The 15,732-nt window shown below is 32.0% G+C and overlaps 1 protein-coding gene across 2 annotated transcripts in view; it reads right to left on the reverse strand.

Moving 5' to 3' along the window:
• Positions 1-15,732, reverse strand: part of LOC129960737 (uncharacterized) — a 53,340-nt gene that overhangs the window by 9,254 nt on the left and 28,354 nt on the right. For both annotated transcript variants that reach the window (XM_056074348.1, XM_056074349.1), the window contains one exon: positions 230-399. In XM_056074348.1, the coding sequence (XP_055930323.1) occupies positions 230-399 (170 nt within the window). The remainder of the gene's footprint in view (positions 1-229; positions 400-15,732) is intronic.

A 15,732-nucleotide genomic window follows, 5' to 3' on the forward strand; every position in this document is an offset into this window, starting at 1 on the left:
GTTCAATCCCGAAAAAGCCTTTGAGATGCCTTCAGATGGGGCGTTATCTTTATAAATTAGCCGTTCGTAGCTTTCTACTTATTGTTTATTTAAGATGATTATCAATAGTCACATATAAAAAATACTGTCGTTTACAGTGCAAATCAAAATGATATCGAAGGTGAAATAGAAGTCACAAAGAATATACAGAAAAAATATTACATATGATGTATTTTTAAAATGTTCTTACTATATTTCTTATGCTTGAAGTAAAATTCTTCATCTCTTGGCTTTGGGTTCGAAATTTTCCTTTTTATTGATTTTGGAGTCTCATCTTCACAATCCAGAACATCAATACTTTTTTCCTCATCAGATATTGAATTGTCAATCTGTACATGATCAATGGAGATTTCAGTATGTCTGTAAGTAAAATAAACCCTTGAATTAGCTCCTGAATATAGACTTTTAAGAAGTAATGGCCACACTTTATAAAGTGTACATTCATAATTGTATACAATGAGATCACATGCTACGTCAGTATTAAATTTAACCATCCTATCTCCAAAAAATATTAGAGAAATTTCAAGAAATGAACCGGAAAGATGTTTCGATTTAATTCGAAATGTTACTTGTGTTTGTGAATGTCGTAAACCGAACGCGGAAAGAGAGAATTTCTGATGGCGTCATCTGTATCAGTGCTCAAATTATTTGTTAAATCCGCTAAGATTCAAATAGATATTGCAGCTGTCAGTCAAGTTCTAATTTTTCTGGGCAAATCCTATTGTAGGGTTGTAATTCTCACACCATTTTCTCCCGATATTCTTTGTCACGAAATCAACCTTTATAGGAAACTGCAATTCAAACTTGTTGCTTTCGGTTCATGGGCGTTTTTTCCAAATAAATCTATGATGTTGTAATTGATTAATCTCGAATAGTTTTCGCATATTGACGTTTGGGACGCTGTCTTACTGTATAATCATTTTGTGAGGAGACTTCACTTCTAGAACTGTGGCTATATCCGTTGACAAATTAATACATTTTCCATATTAAATAAATGCATGATCAAATAAATATCGCGATAAATCTTATTTTTTTTAAATAACTACTGGACTGTGAAAAAAGGAATGTCCGAAAGGATAGAAAAAATTATTTAATAATAATTCAGTAAAAGAATTGTCTATCACAAGTAAGAGCAAAACGCTGCATACTGACGGGATCTTCTCCCACACGTGTAGCGAAATTTCTTCGATTAATCAATTTTACCTAGAAATAAACGCATATTTTGTTAATATTGATATTTTCAGAAGTTAAAGAAAAATGAAACTCTTCTTTCAATAGGATACTGAGCTTTTAAAACCAAATGGAAATTTTTTAAAAGAACAGCTAAATAAAAAGAAATCCATGCAATTTGGTATGAATACCAGAAGGGAATCTATATAGTTTTAAGGCCCATGTAAATAGCCCAATAGAAAAAATAGTATCTAATGTGTGCATGAAATATGTGGGCAAATACCAAATATATATATATATATATCAAATACATGCAATAGTGGGCAACGGATGTCAGAATCTAGATGATTTCTAGAATTTTGATTCCCTCATAAAAATCAAGCTGGATTTAAATAAAGGCGTTTCAATGTACTCGATTCAAATAAAAAATAGTTTGTTAGAGGAAGAGCTCTTCCCACGCAAGACTCAGGAAGAAAGCGGAACCTGTAAATTGAGAGATTGTTATCGGAAACCATATTAACTTGGTAGCTATGATGCTAATAAATTATTGAAAGATAAGTTTATATATAATATGATACTAAACAACGTTTAGAGTAGAGTTAAAAATGGGATGAAGGGGTGATGTGCGCCAATTTGCGATTTCTGGGAAATAATCGTACCCAGATTTAAACTGAAGTTACGACTTCTAAGAAAAATCGTCCACAAAGTATCACGTTTAAAGTTAAATGAAAATAATTCGCATTGGCATAAAGTTCTTAAGCACCAGAGAACTAAGTGTTTTGATTTTCATCTAAAATTAATAGTTGACACATCTTTTCTTGAAAGAGGAAGTGTTTTCAAAGACTTGGTCGAAAATGATGTCATTCTTATTTTGAGCTTGATATGCTTGTAAAAAATTTTGTAGTAGCTATTCATCTTTTGCACTAAAGATGGCGCCACGATTGATTCGGAGAACGCTGCGAAAAGATGGCTCCTGCGCGCGCAGGTAAAGTACAAAGACTCCATGACAGTTGGAACAGAGCATTTACTAAGAGAGGAAGAAATAGAAATGGCTTGTTTTATTAACCTAGTAAAGATGTTATTTTTGAAACAATTGTTATTTTAATGGGCATTTCAAAGAACTCTTTAACCAAACTCGGAATCGGTAAAGAGAATCTGTTAAGATAATTGGCGATTTTATAATTTTTTTTTTTTTTTTTTTTGTTATCAAAGGGATTGACAAAATAGGTATCTACGCAGCAACGATACCAGTCTTTAGCTTCAGCTATCCATGCTATAATCTTTAGTGTGCAAGTCTACTTTATAGCTACATACTTCTACATTAAGCCAAAATTTAACTCTTACTCTCACCTGAAGCTGACACTTAAATCAGGTACGCAATCTTGATCCTTATGTGGGCAGGAAAGAAAATATCAACGAGCGCAGTAGAAATCTATAATGCCAAGAGTTTACAAAATTCTGTCCAAATAGAAGATTGTTGATCTTCCCAGTAAGCTTCTTCGAAGTATGCAACATCGAATGGATGGTTATAATATTCTGGAATTTTCATGCAGCATTAATTGCAATAATTCTAATGATCCTTGCTTGCCATGGATTCTCTGAGTTTAGACAGTTCGTCCGAAACGGCCAACTACGTGACGGTATTATCTCTAATAACGGTAAGTATTTCACCGTTTTTCTTAATTCGTTTCCATTGAAGGTAATTTAAAATCTGAGATTCAAAAGCCTGCAGCTTTTGAATCATAGTGCATTTATGGAGTTCATTCTTGACGGTGACGTTTAAAACATTCTGTTTTGTTTTTTCTACTGTAAAATTAGACACCTTTCATTTTAGAAATGTCCTGTCATACTGACTGAATTAAGAATTCGCAGAATACTTGAGTTGTTTATGTATTATATGTAATATTTTAATCTAATTATAACAGTATTAAACAATTTAATTCTAAAACATAAATTTAAAAAGCGATAATTCGATATACGAATGCAGCACAAGTAAGACGTTTATGGAAGGAAGTGAATGTTGAGATAGCTCAGTTTTTATGGATGTCGAAATATTCTTATAATGTTATCAAGCAAAATTCTGAAGTAAGGATGACAAATGTTCAATAATTCCAAAACTAGTAAGCCTATCAGCAATTGCCGCATTGCAGCTTTCTTTTCGTCACTTTTTATACACATGATAAATGAAACGATAGAATGTTCTTTTTATCTGATTAAATCATCTTGCAATGAAGAAATTCTCTGTGAATGACCCTTTCTGCGGTAATTTTTTGTTTTTTCCACTAACTATGTTTTTGCCACTTAAACACTAATTTTAGATTTGAATCCAAGAATCATTTTTAAGTGATTAGTTGAATGGAAAATGCATCTACCTCAATGGCAATTGTTTTTTGTTGCGACTTTAGTTTAATGCTGTCTTTTCAAACACAAAATTAATTGATTCTTTGAGTAACATTGGCTCTCACTGTAAAAGAGTGTACTGTTCATATATTTAAATATGTAACAGTAGAGGTTGAAATCATATATAATTTCGATAATTTTTTTGATACCACTTTTCATACATATCAAGAAGTTAAGAGTTTGTTATCACATTACATTAAAACAAATAGTTCTCCTGTAATTTCTAAACATTACCTAACAACAAGCCGTTAGCTCAATGCTAAGAAGAATTTCAAATCCTGGTTCAATTGCCCTTTTAATTATTCATGTCTTTGCAAAGAGTATCGAATCTCGGTACTGACCATTAGGTGACTGTTTAAAATACTTAATACACAAAAAATTAAAGGCAGTTACTAAGCCCCGCATATTTTTTTTTTTTTTTTTGAATTAAGTAGTAAAAAAAATTATCTCGATTATATTTAATTAAAGTTATAATAAAATTCCTATAAATCCCAATAACCTTAAAATTACAATAACTATGCCTTTAATTTTATTAAAAATATTCACTTGCGATTTTTAATATGAAATGTTGAATCCACTTCCTAGCGGTTTATTGACGGAATAACTCTAGACCTTGGCATAGTATTTTATTGTTTCAAAGATGACATATTTGTGGCTTCATCATCTCCATGGAACAGACACTAAGCATCAAACTTTTATTTGAACATTTCTAAAAATATGGTCTGGTCCTGAATCCTTCCAACTGTGCTTTTAGTGTTCCCCTCATTTCAAATTTTAGCTTTTAAAGGATCTGAATCTGGCTTCGAGTCCTTCATAGATAATCAGCTTCACATTGAAATTTCCAAAATCTACCACAATCGCGCAATTAATATGTCTTCATTACACGTTTAGTTTTCTATCGCCGATTTGACCTCAGGATAGCAAACATCTTTGTCCAATTAAGTCTAATTTTTGAAGGAAAAAACTAAAACTTGTTTAACATGTTGGAAAAGTTCCACAATATTATTCAGCAGACTGGGACGAAATAGAATTTACAAGCGCAGAAGCTAAAGTGCCTTTATCAACTTTTTTCCGACCTCTTATTAAAGGAACAAAAATCATTTGCAGATGTCTGTAATTCTCTACAAATAATTACTCATTTCTTTCTGGTGAACACCATTTTATTTTCGGACACATTTTTTGTGCCACTACATGTAGAGTATTACAGATTAGGACACCTCTCACAATCGGGTGCCACGTCTAAGTGCTAGCATCGTTCTTACACACTCTACGTTCTGATACAAAAAAGGAATTAACAGAACTTTGTACTCGACAGATACGCCATCTATCGGCGTGACGCTGTAACATACTCCCCACCTTGAAACCCCAGGGTTTTAAGAGATTACAATGCTGAATAACATAAACAATATTACAACTTTTGCACAAATCTAGTAAAAAATACACAATATACATAATAATCAACATCTTTAAGAAATAAGAATCAAAACTTACAAATTTCAACATCAAATATTACAAATTAATTATGTTCCATAGGCAATACACAAATTTTAGAAATGGCTCTTTTACAAGTACTAGACTGTGTTTTAATCTTAACAACACGAATTTTCTTATCATCACCAAAATAAATTTTAGTTATCCTTCCCATAGCCCATTTATAACAAGGCAAATTATCTTCAATTAATAACACTAAATCTCCTAATTTTACATTATTTTTGTCAAACATCCATTTAGATCTCTGTTGTAATTGACTTAAATAATTACGATGCCAAAATTTCCACATATATTCTACAAGTCTAGTTACCTTTTGCCATTTCTTGAGATGACTTTCTTTTAAATTTGTCAAATCAGGCTCATTCAAAGAGGTTAAAGACCTATTTATTAAAAAATGTGCAGGAGTAAGAACCTCAAAATCGTCCTCGTTAGCTGACAAGGGGCAAAGTGGTCGAGAATTCAAAATTCCCTCAATTTGCACAATTACCGTTAAGAACTCTTCATAAGTTAAGTTTATTCCCTTAACAACTCTTTTTAGATGGTATTTAAATGGCTTTATAACTGCCTCCCAAAGACCGCCAAAGTGTGGGGATCTAGGTGGAATAAATTTCCATTCAATGCCTTCTGCAGCTAAATAGCTTGCCAGCTTTTCATCTGGTTTTTTAACCATTTCATGAAGTTTTTTAATTTCTTTATTAGCTCCTACAAAATTCTTAGCATTATCTGAAAACAGTTTCGCACATTTACCTCTTCGAGCCATGAATCGCTTTAAAGTCGCTATAAAGGAATCAGAAGTCAAATCTGAAACAATTTCTATATGAACAGCTTTAAAACAAAACCATACAAAAATACAAATATAAATTTTTTGTAAAGCACCTTTACGTTGAGCCTTATTCTTAATATAAAATGGCCCACAGAAATCGGCAGCAGCACAATTAAAAGCAAAATCTGGAGACACTCTTTCCTTCGGCAAATTGCCCATGATTTGTGTAGGTGCAATTGGTTGGGCTTTGAAACAAATGATACATTGATGAACGATTTTTCTGCAGCTATTACGTCCATTTAGAGGCCAAAATTTTTCTCTAACAAGATATAGCAAGGAAGAAGCACCAACATGTAAATATTTATTATAAAAATGTTCTATTATAATTAGAGTTAATCTATGGCCTTTTGACAAAATTATTTGATGCTTTTTATTAAAACTAAAATTACTATTACCCAACCGTCCCCCGACTCTAACAATCCTTTAGAATCCAAGAAAGGATTCAAAGTTTTTAATTTACTACCAGGAGGCACACAGTGGTGTTTTTGGAGACTACTGACGTCTTTGGAAAACTCTTGAATTTGGACATTTTTAATTAAAAATGTCTCTGCATAGTTTAATTCCTCAGCATTCAGTGGACCTGTTATCTTCACTGCACCTTTTAGGTTCTTGACAAACCTGAAAACATAACTTAAAATACGAACAATTTTACTATAATTATTACTTATATCTAATATACACTGTAAAAAACAAGGATTATTACAAATGGAAAGATTAATCATAGGATCATTATTCAGTTCAGAGTTCTTCGCAGTTCTTTTCACCTCAAGAAGATATTCATCATCTGAGACACCAGGATCGTCATTGAAGTTTGGACAGCTACTAGATGAAAGAAAAGACGGTCCATTCCACCAAATGTCCAACTGTTGGATCTTTGAAGGGAAAACTCCTCGTGATATCAAGTCCGCAGGATTCTCAGCAGTATTTACATAATGCCATTGGAAGTTCTTAGTATACTCTTGAATCCCAGCGACTCGATTAGCCACAAAAGTTTTCAACGATGTAGGTGGAGTTTTGATCCAAGCAAGCACCACAGTGGAGTCCGAGTACAAATGTACTCCATCAATGTCTAGTTGCAAGGATGACAGAACCTTAACGGTAAGCTTGGAAAGCAGATCCGCTGCACACAGCTCCAAACGTGGGATACTAATTTCTTTGATGGGAGCCACTCGAGATTTGCTGCATAAGAATGACACCTTTATCTCACCAGACCTTCACAAGGACCTGGTGTAGACAGCACAACCATATGCATTTTTCGAAGCATCTCCGAAGCCTATCAGGTCTACTTTCAGAACTTTAGAACATAACACATGACGATCTATGTTTACATTTTTCAATTGACTCAGTTCAGAACTAAATTTTTCCCACTCTCTATTTAAGTGTAAGGGAACTTCATCGTCCCAATCAATTCTCAAAATCCACAACTTCTGCAAGAACATCTTCGCTGTGATTATCAAAGGTCCTAAGAGGCCTAAAGGATCAAACAATCTGGATATGTCCGATAGCATTGTTCTTTTTGTTGCAGGTCTCACAATTTTTTGAACACTAAAACTAAATGTATCCTTTTCAGGATTGAATTGTAATCCCAAAGTTTTTAAAGTTGCTGAGTTGGGGTTATCGAAATTGTATTCTCGGTCCGACGTTGGTACATTTTGTAACAAAACAGGATTATTTGAGCTCCATTTGTGAAGCTGCATACCAACTGATTTTAACAAATGTATTAACTGGTCTTGTAGTTCAATGGCAGAAGATAAATCCTCGGTACCACTGAGTATATCGTCGACGTAAAAATCTTTGCCAGCAACAGCGGCTAAAGGATAATTGTCCTGCTCATCACAGCATAATTCTTTTAGTACTCTGGTTGCCAAGTAAGGAGCGCATTTGGTTCCGTAGGTAACAGTGAGCAACTTAAATACACGTAATTTCTCATCCTCTAAATCCTTCCATAAAATACATTGTAAATCACACTGATCTGGATGTATCCAAATTTGACGATACATCTTTTTTATATCGGCGGTGAAAACTATAGAATGTTTTCGGAACCTCAACAAAATAGCAAACAAATCATCTTGGACAACAGATCCTGAATACAAATTATCATTAAGCGATTGTCCAGATGACGTTGCCTTTGATGCGTTAAAAACAACGCGTAATTTTGTAGTACTACTTTCTGGCCTAAAAACGCCATGATGAGGCATAATGTACCTTGGAGTTTCGCAAGTTGCCTGCATATGCCCAAATTCTCATACTCAGTTAAAAATTCGCTGTATAGTTGCCTATACTCTGGTTCTCTCTTCAAATGTTGCCAAAGTGAATTAAATCTTTTAGTAGCAATGTGTTTTGATTCGCCTAAACATGGGGGGTCTATTTTAAACGGCATTTTAACAACATAGCTTCCATCTTCATTTCTGAAATGTGTTTTCATGAAATGATCTTCACATATTAAACTCTCATCATTTTGTAATTTATCCCCCTCAACATCTTCAATTTCCCAAAATTTCCTTAAATTTGCATCCAAATCTTCTATTACCAACTCACAATGAACAGTAGTTTCGTTTTCTATTGGAACACTTCCGGTAGCAACAAACCCAAACACAGTATTTTGAAAAACAATGTCTGTTTCCGAAAACCTAATTTGACCCGATCTTAAAAGTTCATAGAATATTTGGGCACCTAATAAAATATCCACATCTCCAGGTTCGTTGAAACTCACATCCGCTAAATTGAAACTATCTAATTCTAGCGTATCAATGTCAAATTGTTTGGAGGGGATACTATCTGTTATATGCGGCACTACCAATAGCTCAATTCCCTTTTCAAAGCTTCTGCTTACGTTCGAAATTTTCGTTTTTACGATCGAGTTAATAACAGATGATGATTGATTTAGTCCAGAAACCACGATGTTTCGTCTTTCTTTTTTCAAATTCAGTTTATCGGCTAACCGTTTTGAAATGAAATGACTCATATTACCAACATCCAGCAACTCACGTGCACTCATAAACATTCCTACATTATTTTGAATCATCACATTTGCAGTACTTAATAAAACCATTTTGTTTAGATTTAAGTTGGTAGCAGTGAATGAATGCGTACTGTTCGCAGGTGACTCATTCATCAGTTGCAAAGAATTATGACTGGGATTTTCAATTCTCGGAACGAATACATTTGACCTTGGATTTAATCCCGCGTTAGCATTTTGCGAACGAGTTTCAGTTTCGCTTTGAGTATTTCCCAAGTGCAAAAGAGTGTTATGTCGTTTTTTGCAAATGGAGCAACTGGATTTTGAATAACAGTCAGCAATTTTATGGTGATTTAAACAATTAAAACATAATTGCTTATTTTTAACGACTTCTATTCTCTCATTAACAAGCATATTTTTGAACACAGGACATACATTCAGGGAATGATTTTCATTAGATTTACAAATTACACATTTCGGAGTTTTAACTTCCGCTACGAATGCTTTTTGTGGACTATATTCTTTACGATATTTTTGAGAATGGTTTACAACTTGCGGTCGTGAAAACACATTATTATCGTTTTTGAATTTTGACGATACATAAATATCGCAATGCCTGGCCAAATCTGGTGGCACATACCAAGATTCTCTTTGTTTCACGCCAATATGAATTTGTAGTTCACGATCTAATGAATCAAATATTTTTTCCGAAACCATGAGTTCACAAACTCCCTTAAAATCATTTACCTTTCTTAATTGACAATAATAATCAAAGGCTGCACTAAGTCGCGATGCAAACTGGATATAGCTTTCGTTTGGGTGTTTTTTCGCTTTACGGAAATTATTTAAAACTTCTTGTGGGGTGGATTGAAATTCTTTTAACACTAATTCCTTTAATTTGTCATACATACACAATTCATCCTCATTTAAATATATCATTAAATTGGTAACTTTTTCGAATAAAATATTTAATAGGATCTCTGATTTGAATTGTTCTGGGACATTTTTGGTTTTGAAAGCTCTTTCAAGCGATTGGAAAAATAAATTATACGACTCTGCTCGTGTAGGAACTGGCATAGTTAAAGTTTTGACACTTTTTTTATCAAACTTTCTAAACTAAAATTTGAATCAGAATCGCTATTTGTCACATTAACCTTTTGTGTTACATCTTTTTGTAAATTCGCAAGCTCAAATTGTTTTTCTAATTGCGCGAGTTTAAGTTTTTCCAATTCTACTTTCTGTGCTTCATTTTTCTCGTAATATTTTTTCCTATCAATTATTGACTCAACTACAGTTTTTACGAATTCATAATTATCTTTATAGATCTCGCTCTTTTCAATTAAATCTTTAATAGTAACTACTTTGGCACCCGAAGGAATATCAATTTCTAGTTCCTCTGCGACTTCAATTAATTCACTCTTTTTAAGTTTTGAAAGCATTTTGAAAAGAGAACTCTGAATATATGCAACTCATAAAAACGAAACTAATACAGAAATTAGGAAAACAAAAGTGCACTCACAGTTACCCTGAAACCAAAACGGACACAATAATCCAATTATCGGATAGTCCAATCATAGGAATTTACACTTTATATCCATTGAAGATCACTCTAAGGATTCAGAAATCACTGAGAACAATATCAAAGAAACACACGCGGCAAAACAGAAACACTTGCCGACTTCTCGATGGTTCAATACTGCGTAGTCGACGGACCACTTAATGTAATTCTCTACAAATAATTACTCATTTCTTTCTGGTGAACACCATTTTATTTTCGGACACATTTTTTGTGCCACTACATGTAGACTATTACAGATTAGGACACCTCTCACAATCGGGTGCCACGTCTAAGTGCACGCCTAAGTGCACATCGTTCTTACACACTCTACGTTCTGATACAAAAAAGGAATTAACAGAACTTTGTACTCGACAGATACGCCATCTATCGGCGTGACGCTGTAACAATGTCAATAACGTAATAGTTGTAGATCATCTGAAAAATTTCACAATGTCGCAACTTTACAATTACAATTCCTTCAGTGCAAATGAGCAAAAATCGGCGAAAGCAATCTGCAATACAGAATACTGTTTAACGATATATATAGTTTTCATCGCATACTTGAACATCACAATTTCACCATATACATTGATAAATGCTTCTGATGTATGCATTCAAGAAAACCAGAACACCAGCAGTAAAAGGTAAAGGAAACACTTAGATTTCATACCCCAACCGAGCACTGATACTTGCCATGCGAATGTTGTAACTAACATGTTAGAATTGAAACATTTCTAACTCACCAGAATGAAGAATTGTCTACGAACATTTTACTATCTATCTGTTACAAACTATCATACTAAGTAATAGCAGCACCATTTCAATTGAATTCTACAAGGTACGAGGGCCCAAATGTGAAGAAAGATAAAAGCAAGTAAAAAAATTGCTGCAGCTGTTAAAGATCAGAGATATTTTAACATACCCACTGAAGAATTTTTATAATTTCAGAAGTAAGTTTTTCTCATATGCATACAGAATTTGTAGTCACTTTCTTCCATCAGATGGAAAAACACCTCTTACTATTATAATTGGCAGAGACATCTTTTCTCTTTTAAGTGGTTAAAGACCTCAATTTGAATGCCCATTTTCGACCAAACTAGATCAGGATCAACCATTATTTTTATTTTGAATATTAATGCAACTTCATAGAACGGGTAGAATAAGAATCGTATATCATATCTTCCCCTAATGAAGCGATTTCTTCATCTCGTAAAAAGATCAAATACTCACCAGAGCCCCAAATAAACTAAAACCTTACCTGTTTTTCTGCAGATGTCTGCGTCTCCTCTATTGAATTAGAATATAGCTCTTGCCTTAAGTTTCCAAAAGAGTTTTGTGAAGAACGTAAATTTTTCAAATTTTCAACATTCTGAATCAAGACTTTTGTGACTGTAGAAACAACAAAAAACATTTCGCCACTTTCAACCATGGAAAATAAAAATATTATTCTTCAACGTTGTGAAAATCATTTCAAATTAAAAATGCGTCTTCCTGTGTTTCTAATTATATATAAAATTTTCTTGGAAAATGGAATATAAAATTATATTCCATTATAGAAAAACCATCAAAATAGATACGAGGATATGAAAGGAAAAGTTGAATATTCCTAGATACAGTAAAAACCTTTCTTATTTTAAGATATGTCTCAATACAATGAATTTAACAGGAAAGTGTTCTGACATGTGGAGAAAAACTGTACGAAGATATGATGAAACCAAAACGATTCAAATTCCGTTGAATATTGCTAATAGAATCGGATAATATTTATATTATTTAATAATTAGACTCTTTTTACATATATTTTGTATTATCAACATTTTTATTCATTTACTTCCAATCTGTAAGAGCAATTTTATCGTTCCTACACTGCGCTTATCAGCAATTATTTCCCTTTCTGTATAAGAAATGGCGTTATTAGAAACCTCTGATAGATTGTGTGGCATTTTGCGTGAATAGAATATAAAAAGACAATAGTGCTAGAGCATTTTTTAAGAAATATAAAATGACTCGTTTAGCAACCTAATGAAATTATTATTGCATCAGCATTTGTTTTAATTAGTAATACAAAGAACAGTCGCATTTTTCTTAATCGACGAAGTTTGTGATGAATCTGAGGAATTTTTTTTTCACATATTTGACCTATATTTTTAGCAAATCTGCAAATAAAAATATTTTGGTGAAATCTTAAGTATTATAAAAATCGTATTTATCCCATAATTTTGAAAGAGTATTTCTAGAAAGCTACTCTCAATACACAAGAAATTACATTCTACCTACAAGATGTCGTTTGGTATTTTGAATACAGTATAATGTCGTGATATTCTAACAATATTGTAGCTAAGGATTGCAATACCGGGATACCGAATACCGGTATTTTGAGCCATTTGTACAATTTTGTAATACCGGTATTTACAAGTTTAAATATCGGTTTTTCGGTATTTATTAGAATTTTTTAAAATTTCTCCACTATATGTTCAGCTTTCTCGAACATAGCAAAATAGTATGCGTTTTTGTTTTTATGTCTCCATAACGGGTGAAATTAATTAACTAATTAACGGCTTAATTAATTGCTTAAATCTAAATGAGCGAAACATGGATTATCCCTGAAACAAAATATTGTATCCTTAAGGACTGATGGAGCAACAATTATGAAAAAAATTGGAAACTTGATTGGTGCAAATCAGCAGTTGTGCTATGCACATGGAATTCAATTAGGAGTAATAGATGTATTATACCAAAAAAGTAAAAAACAGAAGAATCCAAATACTGTGGATATAGAAATTTAGGATTCCAACTTTGAAAAGAGTAAGAGTGAGAGTGATATTGACAATGAAGATAATGACAATGTAATTGTTGAAGAAGATATTGCTAATGAGGATGAAAGATTAACCTATCAAGAATTGCTACCTATAATTTATAAAGTTCGAAAATTTTTTAAGATATTTAAACGTTCCTCTATAAAAAGGATATTTTACTAAAATATATACTAACTGAAAATAAAACAGAATATATGTTAATATTAGATTCTAAAACACGCTGGAATAGTTTACTCCTAATGATGGAACGATTTTTGAAACTGAGAAGTCCAATCCAAAAAGAAATAATCGACTTAAACCTGTAAATTAATTTTTCAGATAGTGAATTCGACTTAATATCCAGAACTATATCAGCCCTACTTCCAATAAAACTGACTATTGAGGCATTGTGTCGGTGAGATTCTAATTTATTAACAGCTAATGCAACAATAAATTTCATGTTGCAGTCACTGAAAGAACCGCACACATCACTATCTGAAAAATTATATATTACATTGAAAAATCGCACAGAAGAAAGGCATACCGAAATAGAAAATGTCTGACGGTATTTACATAATTATAATGATTTTAAAAATGAAAATGAAAATGAAGAAAAGAAAATAACCAATTCAAATCTTATTAAGTTTAGAGTAAATTTTCTTAAATTTTTTTCCCGCAACCCTATCTACATTCAGAAGAATTCGGTTCAATTATCGAAGATTATGATGTCACTACTGTCGATTGTGAAAAGGAATTGTCTCTTGAACAAAAATTAGAATTAGCGATAAATAAAAAAATTTCAACGAATCAAAATACAATACAGAAATCAGCTATATCCAAAACCAACCGACGAGAAATCGATTTATTTGAAAATGAGGGATTTAGAGGTAAATACTTGGAAAAAGTATATCGCGCATTGCTAACAGTACTACCAACTAGCGTAGATGCCGAAAGAGCGTTTTCGACAGCTGGTAATTTTTGCACAAAATTACTTTTCAGGCTTAATGTCAGTACAATTGATGCATTATATTTTTTAATATCACTTTTCAAAAATTTGTAATAGTACCACAGACTGAATAGTGATATTTACACTTTTTTTGTGATTTAAATAAATAAGATGTTTCTTTACTTTTTTGTGATTATATACTGTTATAATTTATAAGTTACAAATTATTTTTTGTGATATTTACACTCTCTAACAAAACTGGCGAATAAAACAAAGAAACACCTGTGTTTTCTTTCTTTTTCTAAAATTTCTAATACCTGTATTAAAACCGGTATCTCGGTATTAAGATTTAAAAAATACCGAATACTGGTATTGAACTTTTGGTCCGGTATTCCGGTATGAACTTTTGGTCCCCTAATTGTAGCGCATTTGAGACTAATAAGGAAAACATACTGATTTCATTTATTTTGAATAAATAAAATTTCGTAAAATCTGTTTGAAAAAAATACAAACGTACCTAGTAAGATTAGTGAATGAACTCTTTCGAAGATTGCAATATCGAAAGGGGACATACTGCTTTTTATACTATACATACTATTTTTATTTTTATTTTTTACTTTTTATTCAGCTAATTTAGTCATTAACGCAAAGAAATGTTCTGTATGGATTTTGAAAATAATATAAAAATAATTTATTTTAGCTCAAAATTCCTATTCACAGGCCAAATTGAATTTCTAATTATATATTTTTTCAAATCAAATTGAACTCTCTCATAGCACAATAACGGTGCAAAAATACCTTACGATAAAGTATACTAAAAACACAATTTTCATATAACAAGATTTAAAAATAAAAATTTCCATATAAAAAAGTACTAAAATAGACAGCTGTTTTTAACAGACATTCTGACATTTTATCTTCAGCGCGGTTCCAATGCAATACGGAATGAATTATCCTGACTTTACAATCCGTTTATCCTTATTTGAAATGTTGAACTTTTTTCCTGTGTTATTTAAATCTTAACTGATGGGAAACGTGTTGATTTCACACTCTATTGTTTAGTTTTAATTATTTTTTAACTTCAAAATGCATTACTAGATGGCGACTCAACTCCTGTAAGGAGGTTACTATACATTATTGTAGAAGGTGATGGAGCAAGCTTTCTCCATGATATTAAAATATATTGGAATTAAACTTAAATTAACACTTATTTTTAATAGAAAAATGAATAGCGTTTGAAATGCAAGAAGTTATATATTTTGCTTGCATAAAAATGATCTGTTTGATAATATAAAAAATTATTAAATGTTTTACAAAATTGAAAGCAAAAGTAAAAAAAAAAAAAAAAAAAAAAGCTAAAAAGATATTTCGATATAAAATAGTTTAAATAAACATAACGGATGCGAATAAATTCTGTTATAGTTAAAAATCTATTCAGTTTTTATTTGAAAACCTTTCATTAAAACCTGCGTGGCATCAAAATGAATAAGGAAGTTCTGGCGCATTACTCTCATCAGTTATTAATTTGAAAAAAAAAATCACTATTTGCTT

The sequence above is a fragment of the Argiope bruennichi genome, chromosome X2 (genome assembly GCF_947563725.1).
Source record: "Argiope bruennichi chromosome X2, qqArgBrue1.1, whole genome shotgun sequence".
In the NCBI taxonomy this organism is placed as follows: domain Eukaryota; kingdom Metazoa; phylum Arthropoda; class Arachnida; order Araneae; family Araneidae; genus Argiope; species Argiope bruennichi.